Raw genomic sequence first — 26,304 nt, forward strand, 5'->3', positions numbered from 1 at the left:
CCCACATTTCCAGAGCTGATACACAAGCCACAAGTCGAGCTTTAAGTGGTTTTAGAGGGATCACTAGGAGAGAAATTTAAATCCATTCCCATCCTTCACTGGAACTCACTGCAATGCCAATGCTTGCATTGCAGAGACTAAATTCCTTTCATGTGGTGAGGTACACAAAGGAAAAAGTGTTACTTCATCTGTCACAAAAATGCTCAGGATTCAGTAACCACAAAGATGACAACTGTGTAAAGCTGACCTGTATAATCACTGCACAGGACCCATAGAGAGCCCATGTATACACCTGCCTTATGTATATGCTCTCACTCTATTTTTGAAGTTGTTTTTTGGCTGTTTTTTTTCTTTTTCTCTTAGGTTTTTCAAAGTACCAACCCAGAGGCCTTCTGCAGCACACAGCCTGGCCACAGAGACAAGTGTACCAGGTTCCCATTCCCACCTGACAAACCCTCCAGGGACTAGCAATATATGAAGAGAAAAAGAAGTTCAATTTTCAGGATTTATGCTCAGATAAAAACCGCATTAGCTTAATTAAGAATTTGAGCATTTTATTAATCAATGCCCATGAGACCCCATGCTATTAGCTTGTATCATCCAGAAATACCATGGCACAGCAGGGTAAGACAAGTGGTGAGGAGTTAAAAAAGAAAGTGTGAGCAGACTTATGACTTCAGGAAGAAAGGTTAATTGGATTCAGACTGAAGGACCTTTCCATTAGTGATGGCAAGACAGAGATAAATGCAAGAGAGTAGTGTCCAAAGGAAGAACAAATGGGATATGACAGAGAATTAAAAGCCATGATGATCTGTACTTCCAGCTGCTCTAAGAGCTAAGGTGGGAAATACTCCACAGTTGATATAGTGACCTTGAAAAAAAACAGGACACACCACCAGCCTTATTCATAAAAAAAAAAAAAAAATTACACAAAAGAAAAAAAAAAAATCCCCCCTGCATGAAGGGCTGTCCTTGCTGCTAATTAAGTGAAAGACAAACATCTTAAAAATAATGCACATTTGTATCTGACTCCACTAAATACTGTAACCTTGCACTTCCAACAGTGCAGTTTACTGCCTGGGAACTTAGTTCGAGCTCACCATTAAAAATGCAGGCTGGAGAAGATGAGCTGTAAGGAACAAGCTGCTAAATTTAAATTCTCCAACATCTCAAAACTGTGAATAGCTATTCAGTACACAACCAAAACACAGAATATTTCAGTAGGGCATGGCAATTAAGATATGTAAGATGCCTTCAGATTGCTGATATCAGCACACTATCTGAAAAATAAATAAACTCATCTTCTATGCTCTAGGACAAATCAAAGCCTCTTTTAGAAAGTATGTGAGTATTTATCAAGAGTCATAAAAGTTTGCAGTGTAAGAACTGAGTCAGTTTTCATATTCTTATGAGCTAGGAAAATACATGCAGACAGGAAAAATGACCCAACTGAACTGATATTGGCCATGCATGAATGTTCCCAAGCTAGGAATGAAAACTGATAGAACATGCCAAGCATTGCAGGAATGAGGAAGAACATTCTTATATGAAAATGCACCTATTTTATTTTTTTTTTAGTCACAGGCACTGGAAATTTTATCTTTATAAGTATTTTTAATAGATCAGCTCTTAAAGATCCCTGAGCTTCCTTCCTTCTGGATACTATAATTATTTCCCATTAATGAAATTTTAAACCTGCATACAGCCAAACATTCAGCTGCTGAAATGCTGGACTTTGAACTCTTTAGTAAGGCCTTGATTCTGCATACAAGGTATTGATTCTGTAAGTTGTTGATTAAACAGTCCTGACAGACAGGTCTATCTGGCCTGGGGCATGAGACATAACAAGATGCTGTGCTACATTTTGGGTATCTTGCAAGTTTTTACAGCTATATTAAGAATTTCATCAATCCCAGTTAAGCTTAAAAGGTGAGCCATAATTGACTTTGTAATTTAAAGGAGTTAAACATAATTTCTATTAATCCATAATATGAAATCCAGAATGGCTCAAGATGGAGTGGTGACAGATTATCTATTTCTTACAGCTACCAAATTGCAAATTTCTCATTATAAATAAGCTTGGCAATGGGAATATGAAAAACTAGGTTTCTTTAAAGGTTTTGTACAAACAACAAAAAATTTCCCTGATGATTAGTACCTCTGATTTTGTAACCTTCCCAAAGATTCTGTGTGTTTTTCTGTCTTTTGGGTGCTTACCAACTGAATCATATCTGAAATACACAATCTGACATTGTTTAGGGTAAATACATGCAGATTGGAAAGCATGCACCAAAATCAGGATTCCTTTGAAATTCTGCTTTGGAATCCACTAAAACTGAACCGTAATTTCTTGGTAAAGCAAGCATTTTACCAAGGAGAATGCATGTTCAGATCTCATGAGCAACTGGCTTGGGTTAAATACATACACATACCTACCTGGTCTGTGAATTGCACATTTTAAGGCCATTCACAGCTATCTCCTGGTGAAGACCTTTGTGTTTAGCCCTGCTTTGGGATTTGTAATCTGATTTCATTCCAACCACACCGGCAGGTTTACTGACCTATCTGGGTGTGTGCCATGAGATCTGCAAGCACAGTGGCAGCAGTGGTGGCAGGAGCTGTATTGGAAGCAGCAGCAGGTTTCCCTCCAGGATGAGATGAGGTGGAGGATGCAGAGGATGAGGTGGAGGAGCCCTGAATGACCCGGTTAAGCCAGGGCTCTACGTTGGAATGGCTCTGGAACGGAGTGGAGCTGATCCGCCCTTGCCGCCGCAACGAGCCCTCATCTTCTGATGCTGACGATGTGTCTGTGGTCAAAATAATGATGACAGGCCTGTAATGGGGGAATGGGAGTGACCCAGCACCAGGAACACGGCGTTGGGCCATGCTCCACGCGCTCCGCGCAGCTTTGTTGTGGGTGACACGCGAGGGGCGCGTACCAAGGAATGGGATATTCACACACAAATCCCTCTTGTTGGGTTAGGGGAACAACTTCTACACATTGGGGCCAGAACACACTTGGAGCCAAGTTTCAGTTACCTCCAACTTCTACACATTGGGGCCAGAACACACTTGGAGCCAAGTTTCAGTTACCTCCAACTTCTACACATTATGGCCAGAACATGCTTGGAGCCAAGTTTCCAAGCGTGTACCAAAGGAATGGGATATTCACACACAAATCCCTCTTGCTGCTGTTTGTTGGGTTAAGGGAACAACTTCTACACATTAGGGCCACAACACACTTGGAGCCAAGTTTCCAAGTGTGTACCAAGGCAATGGGACAGTCACACACACAAATCCTCTTGCTGCTGTTTGTTGGGTTAAGGGAACAACTTTTACACATTAGGGCCAGAACACACCTGGAGTGAAGTTTCAGTTACTTCCAACATTTGGAATGACATGAGAGTTAAAGAAGGCTTCTGCCTACAGCAGAAGATCCATGAGCATCTCATCCCGTTCCTGTTCCACTGAAAAAATGTTTCTGTTCTGAACAGGTAAATTTTATCTCATCACACCTGAATAAAGCCCCTTTTTTGGTTATTGCTTATTTCCCTTTTTATTCTTTTTGAGAGGAAGGGAATTCTGATTGCTTTGAGAACTAATTCCTAAAAAAACCATGGTGCTCTGAAGTTCAATGAAACAGTTATTACAATGCATTTTAACCACATAAATTGATATAAATGAGTAATACACAGAAATGCTTAGTAAAGCATATTTTCATTCTAGATGTATATTTGTGCTGTTAGAATTCTGACAAAAGGCTCCTAATTTAATTACCATCCAGTTACTTACAACTTTCCAGATGTTTCCCTTGGAATCCTTCCTTATTTATTCTCCATCCAAGAAAAAATAAAAACGTAATTCTAAATATCAAGAAAATATATCCCTTGTGATTTTGTGAAAACCAGAAAGTCTTATTACAGAAAAAAACCTTGCCCTCCCAAGAGATTGCTGAATTTTAATGACTTGATCTATTACATGCTTTATATAAGGTAGGGTGTCTGTTACTATACTCTAAGAGTCCCAGAAAGGGAAATTTGGGGTTGGTTACACCGGGAATTCTGCAACTTTAATTTTGGCTGTATTCTTAACCCTCTGGACACAGAATTGTTCATCTAGATACAATTGTTCAGCTAGATACAATTCCATATACATTTCTTGAAGTAACATTAAAAAGGCTACTCCTCATCTTGGGCAACACATTTCAGTTACCAGCTCTTTAATTTTCTGATTTTGAAGAATATGTGCATTTCCAATAACTTCAAACTAATTTCTCTTAGGAGTCTAAAATCATAAAAACTAAAAAACATTTCATAAGAACCCCATTATCTTGATAGCATTTTCAAAGTTAAAATTGTAGGTATCTCATTATTTGACCTCCCTTATCAAAAATGACAATTTTGAATAAAAATACCCTAACAATAGATCTCTGAGAAGATTCAGCTGTGGTGCATCCCCATTCCTGGGTCCATGTGATACTTCCAGCCTGCTGCCACATTTGGAGTTTTTGGAAGCTGACTCCATTTGCTCCTGGAGAGAAGCCAAACCTGTCCTATATTGCTTGGAATCTTCCCTTTCTTTTAGGCAGAAAGCAAAAATAAATAATCCCAGAAATATGAAACAGGATGGGATTATGAACAGCCAGGAATCAAAAAAAACCCCACCATATCTGCCATTTCTCATCACTTCAGAGGACGAAACAAAACTACAGAAAATGCAGGTTTCTCACAGAATACACACTCTGATAACATCTCCTCACCTAGATTCAACAAAAATGAAGTCTGTGTACAAAGATGGGGGATCCATGGTAAAAGCATTCTGATATCAAAACATAAATACACCATGAAGTAGCAAGGTCACCCCAGCAGGAGCTGTGTGGCAGGGGTTAATCCATGGATCCTGGAGTGTGGTGACAGAACAGTGACAGAATACTGTGTGCTTGGCTTCCAGCTCTTCCTGCCTGGGAGCTGACCCAAGACAGGCACAGAAGCCACCCCTCTTTGAGCCAGATTTGCATGAAGGCTCAGCTCCAGCTCTGATCACAGGAAATTCGTGTGGGAAGGATCAGAGACTCAAATAGGACAAAACCAGAAGTGCATTCAAATTTTTGGAAGGATGAGTGATAAACATAGTTGCTTTAGTGCCAGCCAGGAGCTGGATTTCAATTTAACACTGTGCTGAGAACCATGGACTCACAGAATGGTTTGAGTAGGAATATCCTGAGTTGGAAGGGACTCATGAGGAATACTGAGTCCAACTCCAGGCCCCAGCACAGGAGCACCTAAACAATGACACCACGTGCCTGGGAGCATTGTCCAAATAGTTCATGAACTCCAGCAGGCTTGTGGCCATGACCACCAGGAGCTTTCAGCTCTTACTATTTAAGATGCTTCTGCACCCTGCTCAATCCCAGTGTGAGCACATCTGGCTCCTTTGCTGACCACCTGCACAGGCATGTTACAAGATGACACTCCAGCAGCACAAACACACAAAAACATGCAGATCTCAGGGCCCCATCTTGCTCTGTACACACATGTACAGCATGGAGTGCAGGATCAGGGGTATGGCCAGGGACATGCTCCATTGACACACCACCAGCCCTTTCTGATCCTATATCCTGCTGTTTTCCCCACATTTGTTCCTCCCTCTGTCTGCACTTGCTCACCTTAACATCCCATAACAAGACTCACACAGTTCTGAGATACTCTTGCCCTGCCTCCCACACTGTGTCCCTCATCCAGTCCAGAAGATGCTCTACTGCTGACTGCTCTTGATGGGCTTCACACCTGGCCAGGAGGGCTGAGGCTCTGCAGGGACAGGCCTGGATGGGTGACCCTTCTCAGAGTCCTGAACTTGCCTTCCTGCCTGATGCTGTTCCAGGGTCCCTCTGGGCTTGTGCAGATGGGGCTGGTGCCTCACCTGCCATGCCCCAGGCTCCTCTGCAGGTGAGCAGGGCAGCTTTTATCACACATTCCCTCCACAGCATCTCAGACTCTTTTTAAGTTGCTCAGAAAAAAAGATACTTTAATAAAAATACTTAGCATATCTTCTAGGCAAAAACATTAAGGGTCAAGAAAGATCATATATAAGAGCCCAGAGGATTACTGTTTACTAACCAATGAAATAATTGGAGGACCCACAAAAATAATATACTTAAGTGTGTGACTAGCAAACTAAAGTGGGATTCTCTTTAAATGGGAAGAACAGAAAGAAGAAATACATCTCAGAAGGCAGGAGGGCAGCATACCTGAACTCTTCTTTTAGAGAAGGGGGTTAAGAACTGGAAATGATGGAGAAGGGCAGTACAAGTCAGAGTGCTTCTGCTCCTGGGCCACATTACAAAAGACACGTGCACATTCTCAAAATAAAACATCTTAGGTAATCCCTCTTTGCATACAAGACACTGGCCTCAAACCATTTGGCTTGCTAGCACAATATGTTGTATGATTTTCTTAACCTCCAGAAAATTCATTGTGAGACAACAGAAGATTACCTTTCCCCCCTAAAATTAAAGAAGGTGTTTTGCCATCATCAATCTGAACAACTATAATGTATGACTTTGACTGTTTCAATCTGCTCACCACTGAAGAGCTGAAACCATCTGATGAGTGCTCTGCAACTGATGCAGCAACTTAATGCTCTGCTATTTTCTTCAGCTTTTAAAAGAATAATCTTCTGCAATGTGAAATGAGGCATTTTCAGCTCTGACATGCTTGCCTAGATTATCTCCTCTGAGTGAGACAGGATGTAAGAGAACATACTTAATGCATAAAGGGCACCTGCTCTCTATGACTGCTTTCATGTGGACACTATCTCTAGATGACACTCTAAAAACCACGAGGAAAAACATCACAGCATAAATCCAATGAAAACCTGATTAGAGGCTTTGCTATAGAACTTTAGTGCAACCAACTAAAAACTTAGGGCAGGGACACCTTCAGGAATCCCAGGCTGCCCTGTCCAGCCTGGCTTTGGACATTTGCTTGGATGGGACAGCCACAGCTTGTCTGGGCAGCTCTGTTAACTCTGTGTTCACTCAGCACGTACCTGGAGGGGTGTAAGTCTCTACTGAAGAGTGCACCAGGACAGAGCGTCTCTTCGAGGGCATGGGCATCTTCCTCTCTTTGTATTTTGCAAGTGCTGCTTGGACTGCTTCAGTGTGGACATCTAGATAGAAAACAAACAAACAAAAAGGTCAGAATTTCAGTCAGGAGCAATGAATCAACCCCACTGACTCCAGCTCCAAGCCAGTTGGAGGCCTCAATTGCAGAAGCAATGGTTTCCAAAGCTAAGGGAGAAAATAAGCAGGGGCAAATTGATGTATTTTCCTCATAAAATCAACCTGAAAAAGCCCTGTGAGTAGCATTTTGAAACTCCCCCTGAAATAAACACTGCAGTTATAGAGTACCCAGTATGTTGGTTTTAACTATCAGTTATTTTCATTTGGAGGGAAATTTCAATGCAGATTCTGTAAATTTGCAACAGCGTTTGACTCTTCATCCTCAAAATCCAGGAAGGGAAAACAAGTGCAAGCACATACATACTTGAAGTTCTCACAAAACAATGTAAGTAATAAAAAAACAGAAAAAAAGAGACTAATAAACTTAATGATTTTGGAGCTATTTTCCAACTCTAACAAAATTCCATGATTCTATATGAAGAAGGGAAAAGACACACAGGGCTTTCACTTTCCTGAAAGCAAAAATTATCCTAAGAGGCTCAAGGGCTGTATTTTAACTTTTCTAATTTTTAGGCCAAAACTGAGATTAAAGAGGAATTCAGTGTTCAATCAAGGCTTTGCTGCAGATAAAATTTAATGTATTCCAGTAATTTTTCAGCAGCTTTTTTTCTCTTTGACATCTACATTCCAATGGTGTCAAAAGCTAAAACTTATGCAGGAAGAAAATTCATGAGAAGTGAACAGATGTTGAAGAGGAATGAGGCAGACCAAAAATATACTTTGACTTACCACCAAGACTCAAACTCCTGAAAAGCACAATACAACATATACACACTTAAACATAGGTACAATGGGCTGGTTGTGGTTTAGGAATGGCATTCTCCAATTTAGTATTCTCTCTAAAAACAATTCAAGACAGGCACTGCTCACTCTCTTCCCCCTCTCCCTCCTCTGTGGTAGGATGGCGAGGAGAATTACTTGGAGGCACAAAAGGCAAAGACCATGGGTTGAGGTAAGAACAATTTACTGAAAACAGCAATGAGATATGAAAATGAACAGCAAGACTAATGACAGAGGGTACAAGGAAAGAATTGCTACTGCTGAGTGTGGCAACCCCTGTCAATAGACAGAACCCACAATAGGACAGAGCCCAGGAGTGAGTACACGATTCTGCACTGGGCTGACCACATCTCTTCTACATGGAAACTGCTGCACAAGGTTTTTAGAATTTAACTATTCAATTTGAAAGAAAACACATTCTTTCAGTGAGTATCCATCTACTCTTTGGCTATGATTTAAATATGTAACAGGTAGACAAATTTGAAGGTATGAAGCTATCTTGTAGGTATGTAAATATGTGTGACAGACATATACTTACACAACTTACATATAATATACAATGTAACATAATTGTACATATAATTTTGTAGACATAATATACAATGTAACTGTATCCCCATACGTACAGGGATTTATCTTGGCAAAGATTACAGTATCAGTATTTTACAATATCATCTCTTCTTTTAATTTAACAAGTAACATTTCTGTACTGGCCCTGAATCCCCTTTGGTCATGCCCAGCACAGGGCCATTCCTAAGGACCATGCCCTTCAGTCTGGCCAAATGGATTCTACAAAATCACAAGAATCCCTGAGGATATGGTCCCAGACACCAACTAGTTCCTCACAGCAATAACATCACTTTCCAGTCTGCAGCTCCCTGCAGATAATCTGTTCAGAGCAGCATTTAAAATATGTATACATGCAAATATGCTATCCCACCTGTGTGTTCCTACAAGACTCAGGAATGTACTAAGTAGATGCTTATCTCAAAGAAGAACTTTTTGTGCAACCAGCATGGGAGGTTCAAAGATGATGTTGTTATGAGAGAAAAAATATTAAGGAGGAAAAAGAAAAAAAAGCCCTCAGTACAACATCTACTCTTTAATACAGTAATTATTTTGTCCTGGTCCTCCTGTCAGATTTTTGCTCCTTTCCTTCACACCAAGGACTTAATAATAGATGTTTCATAAATTAAAAATTCCCTTTTGCTTATCTCTGCCTGCCTCCTTCTTCATTCCCACATCTAGGCTTTTTGTCAAGTCTTGGTTTCTCCTGATCCTCAATTTTAGCTATAATTGTCCACTAATGAAGATTATTCCCACAGACATCCAGAAGCAAACCTTTTATATCCCCAAATCCCAGAAACTTTCAGCAGAGTTCAACATCAAGGTTGTTTTTGCAGCCTTAAAAGTAGGGGGAAAATATCCATTCTGCAGGATACATTTCCTTGGCAGAACTTCCAGCCAAAACCAAGCTGGGATATTTCTAGAAAGAGACAGTAACTGTGAGATGGAGTCACCTCCACCATGCCTACATCTACATACAATTTAAAAGACATTTTTGTTACATTAACATCTCATAGGAAGCAGGGGAACATAAATTGTTCTCCAGAAAAGGCCTTCCAAAGAGCAAAATAACACAATATTTGTAGCCTGTATATAAGTATATTAAGCTATCAAATAATGTGGCAGATGAAAAATGAAAGCATTCTTAGACAGTTGTGCATTTTGGGAATGGAAAGGCCTAGTTGGAGGCAAGGGTGTGCTGGGGCTTTTTAACAAAGCAGAGCAGGGCAGGTCATAACATCACGCAGATTTGTGAGAACAAGCATGGGAACTACTTTTTATTCCATTTCCAGAGGGCAAAATCACTACCACCTCATCCTCTAGTCCTAATTCCCACCCCAAAACCTGGAACAGACTAGATTAACTGATAAAAATGCAACCAGGAGACAGACAGGATGAATTTTTATTCTGTTCTGTGTTTTATTTTTACAGCGCCAATTTAACTCATCATTCCCTCTACACTCATTAAAATCTATTCCTGGCTTGAAATCTTTCCTATAATATCTTGTCCTTGGACATCAGCTGAGTAGGAACATCCTCTCTCATCCAAATCAATGAAGTAATTGCTTTCACTTCCCTGGAACACTTTGTTCCTATTCCACTTGGGCTTTAAGAGCTTTTCTACATGATGAAACACATTTCAATAAAAGAAGTAAAGGAAAGAAATTCTTTTAAAGAAGCAGAGCACTTATGGTACAAAAATTCATTCATTAGTATAAATTAAATTTTAACTGGATATTGGAATTGCAAAAAGAAACTCTACCACTGTCTGTTATTTAAATTCTTCAAAATATACTGTGAAAATGATTCACCATGTAAGAACTGTGGAGTTCAGTTTTCTTCAGGGAATTCATCACTCATAATCAGACCAAATGTGTCACACTTTTGAGAACAGGGATCACAAATGCTCAACAGTGATCACTGGAAGTGATGAACAGCAAGCCCAGCATTTTATTAACACAAAGAATATATGTACCAAAGTGAGGGAAAAAACCCATATGATGCCATCCAAAAAGCAGAAGAAAGTCTTGGAGAAGTATTTCTAAGCTTCTGCACTTTATTAAGCTGGATACAACCATCAACAATTAATAACTTATTATAAACATTTTCTCCTTCTGCTGTAGTAAACCACATAATCTTCTCTCCAGTTCTTTGTAGCTATTTTCATTTTCTTTCTTTCCACATGTCCTTAAAAAAGGATTAAGGAGGAAAACTAAAATAATTTGTGGACTATAAATCACCTACACTCTTACAGTTCCTAAACTGTTCAGCTATAAGAAGAGCACTTTTCTTTCCTATTTGTAGCCCCTGCTCATTTATCAGGCTCTGATTCTGGCCCCTGCCTCAGGCACAAGGAAGGAAGAATTTCTACAGCTGGCTGAAGAAAAAAATGACATTTATAGGGTGACCAGTGTCCCTGCTGCTCATGGATTTCAAAATACCAACAGGTAAAGCAATGAGCACTATGTAGGTGGGATGGGGAGAGGACCTGGAAAAAGGTAAAATCCATGGGTTGAGATATGAACAATAATATCTGAAGTAAATGAAAATGTAATAATAATGATGATGATGATCATAATAAAAACAATAATAATAGAGTTAGAACAAGAATAATAATATGTGAGCATTATTCTCACTGTAAATCCAAAACACAGTATTGTACCAGCTATTAAGAAGAAAATTAACACTTTTCCAGCTGAAACAGGCTTGTATTTATCAATAGTATTCACTGTTGGAATTTTTTGGATATTTGTTGTTTGAAGAGAAGTTATCAGATGATGATAAAAATCAACATACAGTTGATTTAAATACACAACTCTTCTGTGAAACTATTTTAAAAAGTGCTTACAGGGAGTAAATGACAGATCAATTGTATAAAAAGACAAAATCGTTTCACTTCCTTGCTCATTTTAAGTAATTTATGTTGATGGTTGTAAAGCACCTATAATTGCTCCAGAAAGAGATCCTGTTCTAGGAAAAGCTGCATTCTCCCCTCATCAACTACTCTTGAAAAAGACATAGGAGAACTGATGAGATCTGAAGCAAGGAAAACAAGAACTACAGACTGGAAGGAAAGAATGAAGAAGAAACAACACACCCTCCCTTCCCCATAACAGTCTAAACTAAGGTGTGACATTGAGGGAAGGAGGCTGAAGCTGGTTATTCCTCACAACAATCAATGTGTGTCAGCACACAGGGAAGCCAAAAAAGGCACCAATATCTCTTTGCTGAGATAAAGAAGCCAATCATTAATGCAGTAAATCTGAAGAATTTTTTTTTTAATTACAGAGGAGAAAGGAGAATAAATATGGGTATCCAAAAACCATATCTACATTTCCTTGCACAGACCTAAGTAAGTTTGACCTAAACCAAGTCAAACAAAACTGTCACCATTTGGTTTTGATATCATCTGAGCACATTAAGCCTTGTCATATATCACTAATGAGAGAAAGAAATCCAATTATGTGTGTTGTAACTAAGAACTTAGCAAGTAAAGAACTTGTTCTAGGCAGAAATATTTACTGAAAAATTAGTTTGGGGAGCTGTGATAGGAAACGACTGCAGGGCATGGCAGTCCCCACCAAGGACTACCTCCCAAGGCTTTCCTGCTGTAGTTGTGCTCTTCTTGCAGATTTTTATTTCTGTTAGTTTAACAATGGCACATCTTACTCTAATTATTTTCTATAATATAATTTTCTAGAACATATTTCTATAATTTAATAATTTAAAAAATATTTTAAACATGTCATTTAGCTAATTACAACACTGTGCAATATTCCCTGGCATTCAGAAGTTTCTTCTCTGTGTAGCTTTCTCAGGAGTCTGTATATATCCAGAGAATATTTAGGAAGTCTCATTCATCATTCAGTTAGCCCTAAGGAATGTACAAGGCACATCTGCTCCAACTCTGGAGCAAGGTTTTACTTATCAGCAGGGCAAATAGGATGCAATAAAACTCTGCCCAAGCAGTGGCAAGACAAGGTGACCCAAGAGCAGCCTCCTGTTCATGATATACAGTGCATGCCATCACTTGAACTTCTCATCCCCAAAACCAGGATGTGGAATTACCCTGCTCAACAAACAGAAAAATATTCAGCTAGAAGTCCAAAAGTATATAGGAGAGAAAACCTTTCAAACACCTGTTTTTCCTGACTATTGTGACAAGGAATTTCACAGGGAAATGGTGCACTTCGACCACCTGAAAAGTAACAATGGGAACAGGATGCAATGAGGATATCAGTATTTTCACACCATTTTCCAAAACAGGCTTGCCACTGTAGTGTCCATTTAAAATGAAGTAGAATATCCATTGTGATATTTCCCTTTTTTTGTGCACTCGCTTTAAACCAGGAAATATTAGAAAGAAAGCTACAACAAATATATAACCTTGCTTTAACAAAATAACCCAAACAAGCAAGCAAAAAATCCTCCAAATTGACACGCTCTAGTCCTCAAAATTTTTAAGTAACTGTTATACAGACTGGAAACCCAATTTTGTTTTCTCAGCAAATATGAAAAACCTGTTGAGCACGGTAAAATTCACACAGGTCTACAGTCTTGCATTTCCTGCAGGCCAAACTCAAACAAAACCACTCTTGTAACAAAACAAGATACTTGGAAAACATTCATTATGTGTTCCCTTCTTCCAAAGCACTACACCTTTCTGTGTGGGTGCAGGTACCATTTCACAGGGATATTTTCCTCTGAGGACACGAGATGCCTCAGCTGTCTCTGTGTCCCTTACCGGATCGGAAGCGCTCGTCCCTCGAGTTGGTGGATCGGGATTTCTGCTGCTTTGCTACCCCAGCAGTGGCTTGGGAAGAGCCTGGGACTCTGTTCTCTGCTTGCAGGGATGGATCCACACCTGAAACATAGTTTATTTTAGTCCAAACTCAGTTTACAAACGTAATATCTGATCCCCACGTCTACATTGTTTCACTACAACTGGTGCAAGACAGTATCTTTAAAAAGAGTTCATCTTCTACCTGCATTTTAATCCAATTTAATCTATGCCCATTTAACTCAAAAGATTCACATTTTACAAAAATGCTGCAATCCTGTAGTAAGACCTGTGCAGATATTAATGCAGAATTACTCTCAGCTCCAGCTGTGTAAAAACTCCTGTTGTCATCTAGGTTGCCGGGTTGTTTAATGTACTCCCGAAACAATGACAGACCTTCCCAGCCCCACACAAAGTAATAAAAATAAGAGGAGCTGAACCATTCTCTAGTTGTTTGCTCTGTACCTTATTAGAACAGGGCTCAGATAACCCAGAGCAATTGCTTATGTTTAGGCTGGCTAATATTCAAGAAGATGAATTTGAATTCTACATTGTAGCACAACAGGAATAAAAAAATCAAAGGGGTGAACAGTGACCATTAAATATGCATTATCCCTTCCCCATCCCCAAAATGAGGAGAACTCTCTGCTGGCTCTTGATCCATCAAGGACTATATGAATTTGGGCTAGGAACTTCCATTTGCAGTTTTATTATACATCCACACTTCAAAATGTAATGTAAAAATTCCAATGCAGCTGGAGGGTTTTTTTTGCACATCCTAACATAAATATAGCTTAGTGCTGTGTTTTACAACAAACTTACATGGCTGCATCAAGGTCACTGTATTTCCTCAGCCCCTGTACCACACAGGGCTGAATATATCTTTCATTTCACTCCTTCCTTCCCTTGAGGAGCTTCTGCTTTCCTACCTGGCCCCAAGTCTTTTGAAAACAACACATTTAGGAAACAAAGTATTTGAACACATTTTCAAAATGCAAATATTTACCAAAAGCAGCTCCCTCTGAACTGAAGACATCATCCCAGAGGAATCTGGGTCAGTTCCTTTGCAAGGAAAGGTTTCACTTTAAAAAGTAAGAAAAGGTTGCCTACTCTCTCCTGGGGTTTCTGCTCCCTTTGTTACAAAGTGAGTATCAGGAAACAAATTGGCAACTACTAACAAATCTAGGAATTATAGACATTTTTATGAAGGCTTTTCAGTGAGATATAGTCTTTACATTAGGAGTGTAATTGGATTAAATATCCCATTTCTACCTCAATTGATGAAAAAGAGCTTCCAAATGCTCTATTTAAATGTAATATCCTCAGGGAAAGTGTTTTATCATCTTCACGACAAGGTAAATTACTATATACCAGCTTTTTTGGGTATCTCTTAAGACCTTTGGATGAATGCACTCCATAATCCCTTTCCCAACCCCTTTGCAGCTAACAGTGAACACCTCTGGATGTTGAAGAGGCATCCTTGAGCTAGATATGAGTTCAGTGTGTAGGAAAAATGAGCCTAAATAATAGAAAAACAAAGGAACATTTAATAATTCACACAGATCTAAGTTTTAAGAAATTAGTCTCATTTAGAGATATGCTCCTTTCTTTTACAGTTTGTAATAAAGAACAAACACATTCTCATCTCATTTTTCCTGCTTTCCCAAAGTAAAGCTTTTTAAACAGATGACAGAATATCTAACATCAATTGCATTCCCCAATGGGATACATGGAGTCAGCCCAGCAAAGAAACCAAAGCATCCTCAGTGGAGCAGAACAGAATATGTATTTACCAATATACAGACCTAACACTCCTTGAAACACTTAAGCAGAATTTTGTGATTTTGTAATAGAAAAACTAATGTAGTTTGCCAGCTGAATTGATTCAACAGATCTGATAAGTGGTGAAAACACTGCAGAATTCTATTCCACATTTCACTTGAACACAAGTTTTCCATAACCACAGGTCAACAGTCCAGGGGGATCTGGAAACAATAAACAGCAACTTTAGATTTTGTTAGAAAGATTGAGGTAAGTCATCTCCTTAAGCCTGAGCCAAGCAAATAGCCACGGCAAAGGGAGAATTAAGATGGTATAAAAGAGAACAGGGAGCAGGGCTGGGAGCCTCCCTCAACTAAGACTACTTAAGAAATTCTCAGAAAACATAATATCTACATCATTTTTGTGTAATTTTGTCAAAAGAGACCTTGGGTGAAAAAGATGGCAAAAGAAAACCAGAACTTTTTTTTTGTGTGTCATTTCTTTTCCTCCAGGAGAGATTCATGTTCCTCCCAATTCCTTACTCTTCCCATTTGCAGTCTTGTAGTAACTACAGAGCCTTGAAATCAGGACTTGTAAGAGCCCCTTGTCCACTCTGTGATGCCCTGTGGGAGGAGAACAACCTGGAAAATGAGCTGACTGGTGTAACCCATCAGGAGTATGGGTTATATCCTGAGTCATGTGCAACCCAAGCACTGCTGTTTGGCCACACTAGCCCTGGGGGCAGGAGGAACAGGGAAGAAGTGACCACACATAACTACAGGAGTCCATGACCAGCTCCAACTCCACAACACTCTCCTCCTCTCAAGGCCAAAATCAGATTTTTGTGAATCAGAGTTATTGTGATGAAGCATGTACCAGTGAATCTCAGAAGTTCCTTATAAATTAGGATGAGGCATGAAATCCTTGGCACTGTTAGAAACTACAACTCCATTTCTTCAGATTAAGTTTCCCTTCTTGCTTTCCCAAAGTAGGTTTCATATTGCAGTGCAAAAATAGCAACAATGAATCTGAAGAATATCACTTTTTGGTAAAAATAGTAAGATATAGTGCATCTGACTCTTAGGCTACATAACTATGTGCCAGTAAAATGCTGTTCCACAAGCCTGGTGAGGTTGTTCATTTATTCCCCTACTATGCAAATCACTACCTTAGCCTTCAGCAAAAGCAGATGGGTAATTAGGTGAAGTCTCCCCACTCACACCAACACCTTTACAGAAAAGACATACACTAAAGGCACTTGATCCACTATTCACTGTTTTTTCTCCATTTTTAACTTGCCCAAAGCTAGCAAGAATGAAGTCAACTAAGGGAACAATTTGCTTCTACAGGATGAAATTAAAAATAATTTATTTATTCCTGTATTTGTCCATCCATAAGCACAGGAGAATCAAGACTAACGCTGGTATTTCAAGCAATTTGCATTTATAGAAGCAAAAATGATTTTACTGTAAGAGCAGGGAAGAGTTGCCAGGACAAGGCAGATTCTCTGCTGGCATCAGTGGGGAGGATGAGCAGCTAAAGTCATTAGGTGGGTAGAGATAAAATTTTCAAAACATAATGTATTAAAGAGCTCTGTAGAGAGGAGAGGGGAAGAGGGAAGCCAAAGGGGAAACTCCAGGCTCTTTGTACATTATCAAATCTTTCTGCAGCTATTGAACTGGGTATGGAAACAAGAAAGGAGCAAATGTCAGCAGCCAGGTTCAACGAGCATAAAGAAAGGAAAAGGTATGACAAGGCAGAAAATCCAGAAAGTGGAGGTCTGGCTCTGGGCAGTTACTGAGTATCCAGTCCTCACTCAAGTTCAATGGTACCATCCTTTACTGTCATATCCCATCTCAGAACATATTACCTGCTGTACACACATTTTTTACCTCCAAGATCCAGCTTTGGAAGTGCTCACACCTTCCAGATTAGAGGGACTGAACAAGGGTTTACCCAATGTAATTTATTACCCAGAATATGGTATCAGAAATTCAAGAGATTAGAAATAATAATGATAACAAAAGGTATCATACACATTTGACAATCTTCCATGATTCTGTAACATTTTCCTCTACTCAAGGAAGTAAATTCCACCTCCTCAGCTTCCACTTGCAGCCTATGAAACCATTTTAAGGGCATTAACACTTTCCATTCAAGGAAGCATGGAACAGCAGCAAAGAATACAAAAGCACAAAAGACACTTGTTATAAACTCAATGAAACCAAATACAAGCCAGGATTTGGATCCAATTCAGAGAACCCAAACACTGACTAAACCACCTCAATAAAAATAAAAAGTAAGTGTTACTTACTCACAAGTAAGAGAGACACTTATTTAGACTCTATGACACACCGGTAAGCAGAACACCCACGGGGCATTAGCTAGAGCTTAAATTTCTCAAAATAAGAGTCCATTTTAAGCAGCAGTTCAGGAGGTGCTTCACAAGCAGCCCAGCACTCCTAATGTACAAGGATGTGCACTGAATTGAAAAGGCACAGGAATAGCAATCTCTTGATATTTTGAGAAACTGAGCAATGAAGCTATAAACTGCTTTTTTAACTAGCCCATGTGAACACCTTGCATTTTCACATACCTCATTTAAACCAAGTACACCAAGATCCAACCAAATTAGCCAATTAAAATTTGGACATCCTTTAATCACAGCCATTATACCCATAGTATAAAGTGGGAATTTTAACTCCATAGCACCAAGTAAGGTACTTATATGTTTTTTTCCTTAAATTATAAGAAATTATCAAGCTTTTGTAGACTCCAAGACACCAGAGTAAGTTGCATATTCCCTAAAAATGGAACTACAGGTACTAAGTGCTATAGGGGTATGTAAAACTCCCATTCTAATTGAATGAGAGGCTGATTTGTGGGTACCTCTTAACCACAAGGATGCAAAAACAAAAATCACAGTAATACAGAATCACAGAGCAACCCAGGTTGGAGAGACCTTGAAGATCACCTGGTGCAGCCAGGAATAGAAAGCACATGTATTCCTGGTAGCAGCAGAAACATTTTTCAGAGACAAAAAACCATGAAAACTTAAGAAAAATAGAAGTATGGGACATGCCAGCCTCAACCAAAACTAGAGAAAAATTTCATCATAATTTTCCATTAAAATAAAAATTTGAAAACGGCTAGCATTTCAATTTTGCTGAAGCAGAACTGCTAAGGAAGAAAATAATAAAAGAAAATTATTTTAGAGTGGAATCACTCTGACCCCAGAGGAGAAATGAAGTCACTCACCAAGGTGCTCTTCTAGCACAAAGTAAATCCAGTGAAATAATTTCCAGAGACTGCTCTGTAAAGCAGCACCAGCACACTAACTGCAACTGCAACCTCATAAGAGGCAAATTGAAAATAACCAGTAACACTGTAAAAATATCAGTAAGAAATCAGGATAATCAGAAACAACCATCCCAAGGCAGGAGTTTTACTTGAGGTGTTAGAAAGGTAGCTTAGACCAGCACCTGCCCATCAGGAGAGGAGGCTCACTGTAAGTGTTGCTTATTTTATTCTGTTATTTCTGAATGTTTTTGCATCCCAGCTTTATCCACATTCAAAATCACCCTCTGCCATATATTTGATGTTATCCATCATTCAGAAGCTTCATCATGCAGCATGCCAGATTGCCTACAGATATAATTAATTATTTCCTCAGAGTTTTATCTGTAATTTGCATGCAGAGGTTGACTGAGGAAGCCAATTACTGACTGTTAAATTTTACTTCATTAAAATAATTAATTACTGTTTAATGCTTGCTATTAGTCAACACTTGTTTTTGATTTTGCACAGCGCACTTGGTTGGATCAGTGAAAAATAACTCATTCTAGTTATTATTTCCATATAATTACAGAGTTTTATGGTTCCTAAGCAAAATCTCTACATTTCCACTAACTCTTCATCATTTCAGATTTAGAACTTTAGAATACAAAACAATCTACAGGAATGAGACCCTTGAATCACAGGATGTTCTGCTTAATTTTCCTGTTAATTGAAAATGTGCTTTGCAGGCACTTCTGTCTTTTTCTGTTCCCCAAGCCCTCTGTGGGGTTGTTTAACAGTGTCTGGGTAATGATTTGGCTCCCCACAGATTCAGCTACAGAGTGCAGCAGAACACAGCCCAAACCATTTTAGATGGTATTGAGAGAGAGGGGTTTGCACATGATTAGTTTGTAGGTAGCACTTGATGAGGTGTAACAAGACAAGTTAAACTTCCAGAACCCAAACCTATGATCATGCAAGTGTACTTTAAAGACATAAAGCTGTAAAAATATATGATTTAGTGGTCCTGGGGATGTCAAATCATAGAGCAAGAAGTCAATAAATGTAAAATGCTGACATTCATCAGTCTGCAAAGACTTGATAGATACTGAACTTTATGAATTTAATCAGCAATGCTACAATTAAATTGTTAATGATAAAAAATTTCTGCAGGCTCAAAGCCTTTGGGACTCCCACACACTATTCTGAGCCATGCTGGAGCTGTGTCAATTAAGGAAATTTCAAGTTAGAACTGGGTTAATGGAGCATATGTCAGGAAACTGAACCAGGCAGTTAGCTTAATGTTTTAAGCAAATTTTATCTTTTTGCCAGAGCATCATTCTTTGTGCTCAGAGGCAGACAGTCTATTCATTTTTTAGCATATTAAAGCTAGATTCCTGGCAGCTTAATGCTAATCTAGGCAGAAGTGGTAAAAAAAGATCAGGTAATCTGGTACTTGTTAGCAAATGTGGTCTCAAGCAAGTAGGACACAGCACAGGATTTGCTGACTCATTAAACTACTGCTTAAGGCGATTAGGGAAATATAGCTGAACAAGGAGAAAAACCTTTCAGCAGCTGAAAATCTAAACTTACTTTAAGGAGTATGGCAGACAAAGTACTGGAGTTGTCAAGCTATGCTTGAGAGCTCAGTACTTGAATATTTGTGCGAACAGCCTTGTGAGAGCTGAGAAGGAAAAAATATAAAGTAAAACCCCCACTGTCAACAGAAAGGAGTGAAGGCAGAGTAAATCAAAGATGGTGAGAGATTAAACAAGAGCCAGAAATCCAAAGACATGACTTTCTAGGAGACAAAGTGCACTGACAGAGTATTTCTAGTAATTGTGAATCCTCAGTCAAAATCCATACCTCACCTTGTCTCAGAATCTTTAACCAAGCTGAGTTAGAGGACAGGGTATTTTAAACAGAAAACTGAGACAGGTCTTTCCAGAAAAATGATGTAAGGACGAGAAGCTGTGGCAGCTGAGGCTAGAGCTTGCTGTTGACCGTCAGTCATCCTAAAAATCCAAACTCCTTCTTTGCAAGGAACAAGCCATTTTAAAGAGATGAGTTCGGTTCTGCCTGGCCTACAGAGATGACAAATTTGCCAAGGGAAAACCTACATCTATTCTTAAATAAATCCCCAAATCCAAATAAAAACCAAAACCACAAAAAAGAAACATTTGCTAAGAGAACCCCCATGGTGAAACACCAGATCCCATTCTGACTGTTTAACATTGCCTCACTTTACAGTGTCTCATTATTGCTTCCGCTCTCCCTAGTTTTCTTCTCATTTTCCCTTATCTTAATATCTGTCAAGCTATGGAAAATTGGGGGATTACAGAATACCAAATCTCAGCATAACAACCTAAACCCTCATTCATTTCAGTCCTAGCATAAAAATAAATTTTATAAAGCTGGGCACTCAGGTTTTGGCTGTGGATGATGAAGTCTGATAATAATCAGCTTCATAAGTAATAGTTTATATATAAAAAAGTCAGTACTTTGAAGAAACAGAGGGGGTGAGGGAGTGTGTGGAAATGGGTGAGGCACAGGGAATGCAAAAACCAGCACATTAAAGCATGAGAGTGAGAACCACTGAGTATTTTTATCTAATGAAAGCAGCCACTTTGCTTTTAGCAACAACTTTATTAATTTCTAAAGTTACCTTAAAGTTTCAGATGCAGTTGTCAAACTGAAGTTTGCTGACAAAAATGTTACCATTTAACATTTCATATAAAACTATAAAAAATATCTATTTCAGGCTTTTTCCTTGCTCTGCACTTCTCTGTGACAGCCATTTCCCACTGCTGCTTAGATGCCATATCAAACACTATTATAATTCATCCAGTCTATTTAGTGAGAACTTTTGCATTTTATATTTCCACAAATTTGGCACAAAGGTGTAATTTCCAGGCAGTTTCTCACCTTGAATTAGTGGTATGTACCGTGCTAGCAGCTTTGCCCTCTTCTTTTCATATCCTTTCTGAGTGATGTCTCCTAAAGAAAAGAAGAAATAAATACATGCTGTTTGGAAATTCTGCATTTAAATCTTTGCATCAAGCACATCCTGTCAGCACATACTGGTGAAAGAGTTTAACAAAACAAACTATGCAGGGAAAAATACAACAACAAAAAAGGCATTAATTATATGTATATATGGATTCAGCCTACCTCTGGCCAAGTAGAACTCCTTTTACTCAGTCAGATTTTAGACATAGGAGTTTTTACTCTGTATTTTAAAATGATTCTCAAGTACTTTCCTTAATCCATAAGGACTGTGTTTAGTTTTTTGCTTAATATTCTTCATTTCCTCAAATATCTGCCTCATCCCTCTATCAGAGAACACTAACAGACAAAAAATCATTTCATTCTGCCACCCCCAACCTCCATCCATGTGAATATGCATCATTTCAAGCTATTGACACTCTCCCAAAACAAGCAATGGGGAGTTCAAAGACATTGTTCAAAACAGGTAAGAAAAACAAATGCACATCCTGGAATGCTTCAATTATTGCAGGCATTTCAAAATGCAATCCACCAGTTTTTCTTCATAAACCCATGTAAATATTCTATACAAAATGTGGGCACAACACAGAAATTACCATTTTTCTTGAGAAGAAAAAAAAAAATAGCAGAAGAAATACACAAAAATATAATTTTATATATCTATAGGATTAATATATCAAAATGAGAATTAGATCAAACTAGAAGTACTACAAATGCCCAAGCAGATTTGTCTGCCTGGGAACATGTGGTCAAAATGACAAACTACACTTTTTATGAAAAAAAAAGAAAAGGATATCAGAAGACATCTTTCAGAAGAAGAGATGCATAATTACCAATTATGGAAGAAATAAAAAACCCAATCCAATAGACAAGAAGCACCAGAGTAAGAAGAACAGTTTTTCTCAAACCAGAAGTAATTTGGGAGACTAAAGCTCAGCAAATTCTTTAAGGATCCAAACTGTACCTTACAGAAAAGTGCTGCACTGTAAGCTCAGTGAAGACACCAACTTGCACAGCTTCCTAAATGCTCCACATAATCCTTATCCCAAGCCTGTGTGCAGCTCAGCCTGTGCCAGGTACCACCCAAGTGCACAGGTAAGCCAGGATCAAAAGGCAGGGTTCAAGAGAGAGTCCTGTTCAAACCAGAGTACCGCACACGCTGGCATCCTGCTGCACTTGGAATTCTTTCATTTGGCTGGAATGCTGACTTGAAGGACTTTCCCTGAATGAGGTTAAGCACAGGACAGAGTCAGAAGCATCTCTGTCCCTTTCTGCAGCGCCGTGGCAGGTCGGGCTGTGCTGCCCAGCCAAGCTGGGCTTTGTTCCTTTCTCCAAGGCCTGGGGGTGGGGCTCCTCCTAACAACTGTTCCCCCTTGCCCCCAGAGCCTCAGGGGATTCACCCATCATATGCGCTTTTTGTGATCCCTCATTGCTTCCAAAAAGAGCCACTTTGCCACACTGCTACACCGGGGCCACAGCTGCTGTCATTTAGCCGCACTTTCTCCTGAGTTACAGCATTACACAAAAGCAATCTGAGGTTCCTCTGCCTCAGCAAGGCAGCTGGGAAGCCTGCATAGAGCCAGACACTGTGAGAGCTCTGTTTGGAAGAGATCTTTACTTTAAATATCTGAAGTATCATAAACTATACATCATAAGATATGTCAGAGGTATCAACAAAATTAATCTAGACAGAAATTAAAGTGGTAGCATTTCTTAAAATAATCTATAAAAATATATTCTTCCATAGTGCACACAAGAATCTGTCATGTAGTTACCATGGTTCTGCCCAGGTGTGGTTCTATTCCACCATGTTAGCCCTAGACCTAAGAGAATCTTAATGCCAAATTCACTAAATGGAACTGAGAATGGATCTGTGGGAGCCTGGCACTTGCCAAAGATAGGGAAATGGCTCCAGGTCCCCAGTTTGCAGAGGTCAAGAGCAGAAACATTTCTAATTGAGCTGATTGTACATGACACGTGGATGAACCTAACCAGCTGGATATCAGCTCTGCAAGATGGAACCTTTAACACCTGCGCTGTTTGGGAACTGGTGAGCACAGCCACAATTGCAGGCCTGTCACCTTGGCTGCAGAAACCTTTGCCAGCTCCTTCAGGATAAAGTCATGGGCACCAACACTGGCTTCTGCCTCAGAGGTGGCCCCTGGGTGGCTGGGAAAGGCAGGCAAGTTGCCAGTCTAAAACATAACTCACATGTCATCTGTAGAAAGTATTTAAAGCATATCCCCCATGTTTCTGGGACAGGCTGTCACTGTGTTTGAAAAGCTGGCAGAGGTAGAAGAATCATTTCAGCAGACATCATCACTAATTCTACGTCTTAAATAACCTTTTTAAAAAACCCTGAAGATGAACCAAAGATCAAAATACAAATCCTTTAAGATAAACTATAGAAACATTGGAAAAGATGGGAGAAGTTTAGGAAACAAGGGTAGAAATTAAACAGTCTAAAGAACACTGGAAGTGGTTTGGGACATATTTTCTCCATATGCACACCTGTGAGCTCCAAGCTGGGACACACACAGGAGTGTTCTGCCCATGACAGTTCACAATCATTTTTATTTAACACACAAGCTTTTATCACCACCTACATCTAGGAACCAGAACAGCTCCTCCAAACCTACGACTAGTACCCATTCCAAGCCTTACCTGGCACATGTTCTCCCAGACACTACACTCATGTAAATCAGGCAAAAGCCAAACTCATCAACAGGCAATAAAGGAACTAAAAGATGAAAATCATTACTTGCAATCAAAGAAAGTTTTGGATCTCCAAACTGTACAGCAGCCAAGACTTGCTGCCATCCCTGAAATATAGGCTCTGATAGTTCTGTGCCTGCCACATCTGGTAGGTCGACTGATACCTTAATTTAGTTTGCATATGATGAGCTAAGTGAAGTGTGAAAACATCTTGATTGGAATCTTTCATATTACAGGAATCTCTTTAAAATGGAAATGACATCTGATCATTTCATATGGTGATGCATCTGACTAAGCCATTAGAAATTCTATTTCAAAGACCCTATTTGAAACATCCTGAGAAGATCACCATGCCTTTAAAACAGCATTAGAAGTTTAGCACGACTTGACTGAAAATGTATGGTACTGGTAATTCCTAATTTGCAGCAGGACTTGCATCCCTTTGAGGGAATTTGAGTTATTGAAGTATAAAACTTGTCTGATGTAAAAGCAGCAGCATGGAGAAACACAACTACATAAATGCAGAATTTCATTAAACCTTTGCACATACAACAGAATCACTGGCACATCAAACTCCAGACACTAGGGAAATACTGACCAGCTAATTATATGTATCTTAATGATAGAAAGGGAAGGAATTTGACCAGTATGTTAATAGCAAAGATTTGGTCTTCCACTCTGTTCACAATTACACAGTGGGATTACACACTATATTTTACAATACCATTAATTGCCTAATAAATTATAGAAGGAAGTATATCAACACTAATACATTTAGTTTGATCAAGCTATTAGGAATTTTGAAATTGACAAAGCAATCCAAAGTAACATTTAGAATTAGAAAATTAGAATAAGAAAATTCTATTCTGACACATTCACACCTTGAAGTTTCAAAGCAGTTGCAGGACAAAGGCATCACTTGTATTTTACAACTTTAAAAAGCCAAAGGTGGGTGAATCCTGCAGTTCAGAGAGGATGTGCAAAGTCAGTGCATTCCAGGTTATTCTGTTCCATACAACCCATACTTGGGAAGTGTGTTTGTAGGCAGGGAGAAGAGAGAGCTGCTCCTTTTCAACTCTGCCTGGCTTAAACACTTATTTGCTTCATCTGCCAGGAGTCAGCATCTGACAGTGCAGAATAAGGTTAAATAACCAGACCACAAACTGCAGCCTCAGCAGCAGTTTCTAGGCTCAGTTAAGCCACATTAATGAATTGTTCTTCCCCTGCTGCAGCAAATCCTTCAGCTTGGTCCACAGGGAGACAGGAAAAGCTGCAACTCTGCCCTTCCCTTCCATGCTGCTGGAGCTCCCTGCAGAACACAGACAGACTGACAGATGCCAGCCATGTGTACACCTGTGGGTGAACAACATCTATCACACCAGCTACCACTTCCAGTTCTCATTAGGATGGAGATCAGTGACTTTGCCATCCCCTCCAGAAGGCTGAGGAAAGCTACAAGATTGGGGAGGAGGGAATGGGAATCCTCTGGCCCATAGGGAATGAATGTCCTGTCTGCTTCCACAAAAGCCAACAAAAGAAGTTGGGAAGAAACAGACTAGGAGTGGTGAGGCAGATCAATGGACAGGATCTTTAAACTTCCAAGTAAAAATTAGCACTTAAGGTTTACTTATAACTCTGATACGGTTATTTTGGTAAGATTCCAAAGTGAAAAGCTTCAGAAAGAATGCTGCACACATGCATTATGTTCCCCATCATGGAAATGCCATTTCAAAACAATCAAAATTTTAGAGTACTATAGAAACGGAAACACTCAGAGTTTCTGTTTGTCACTTCCTAGCTGTACCAAGGATAAAATATCAAAGTAGAATAACTGTCTGACATGTAGTAACCAACTATTATAATGAATGAGTCCAGAAATAATTATCTGAACTAAGTCATTCTATGGTATCCCAAAAAATTCCATTAAAACTGCCTCTATATTTGCCTGAAGATGCAAATCTAGGCATAGAGGAATCAAAGAAAAGCCTTTCTAAAGCACAGCTTCTTTTCCTTTCACATCCTTCACAGACTCATTATATAATGCATAGTGACTAACACAATGAAGATCCTTTACATTAAACTGGTATGAAACTTAAAAATAAAGTTGTGTTTTTGGATGTCAGCACCATTGATATTTTTTTTCCTCCCCCCACTAATACGCAAAAAGTTACCCCATCAG

At 39.3% G+C, this 26,304-nt stretch overlaps 1 protein-coding gene across 4 annotated transcripts in view; it reads right to left on the reverse strand.

Moving 5' to 3' along the window:
• Positions 1–26,304, reverse strand: part of DIP2A (disco interacting protein 2 homolog A) — a 78,410-nt gene that overhangs the window by 32,142 nt on the left and 19,964 nt on the right. For all 4 annotated transcript variants that reach the window (XR_008483108.1, XM_054277662.1, XM_054277661.1 and 1 more), the window contains exons 2-5: positions 21,330–21,401; positions 13,332–13,451; positions 7,048–7,167; positions 2,562–2,807 (exon numbers count right to left, since the gene is read on the reverse strand). Coding sequence is in view for 3 of the 4 variants with exons in the window: in XM_054277662.1 (XP_054133637.1) it covers positions 2,562–2,807; positions 7,048–7,167; positions 13,332–13,451; positions 21,330–21,401 (558 nt within the window). In the remaining variant the exon portion in view is untranslated. The remainder of the gene's footprint in view (positions 1–2,561; positions 2,808–7,047; positions 7,168–13,331; positions 13,452–21,329; positions 21,402–26,304) is intronic.

Source organism: Melozone crissalis, unplaced genomic scaffold, assembly GCF_028551555.1.
Source record: "Melozone crissalis strain CALT ecotype California unplaced genomic scaffold, PUWL_Pcris_2 ptg000023l_1, whole genome shotgun sequence".
NCBI lineage: Eukaryota > Metazoa > Chordata > Aves > Passeriformes > Passerellidae > Melozone > Melozone crissalis.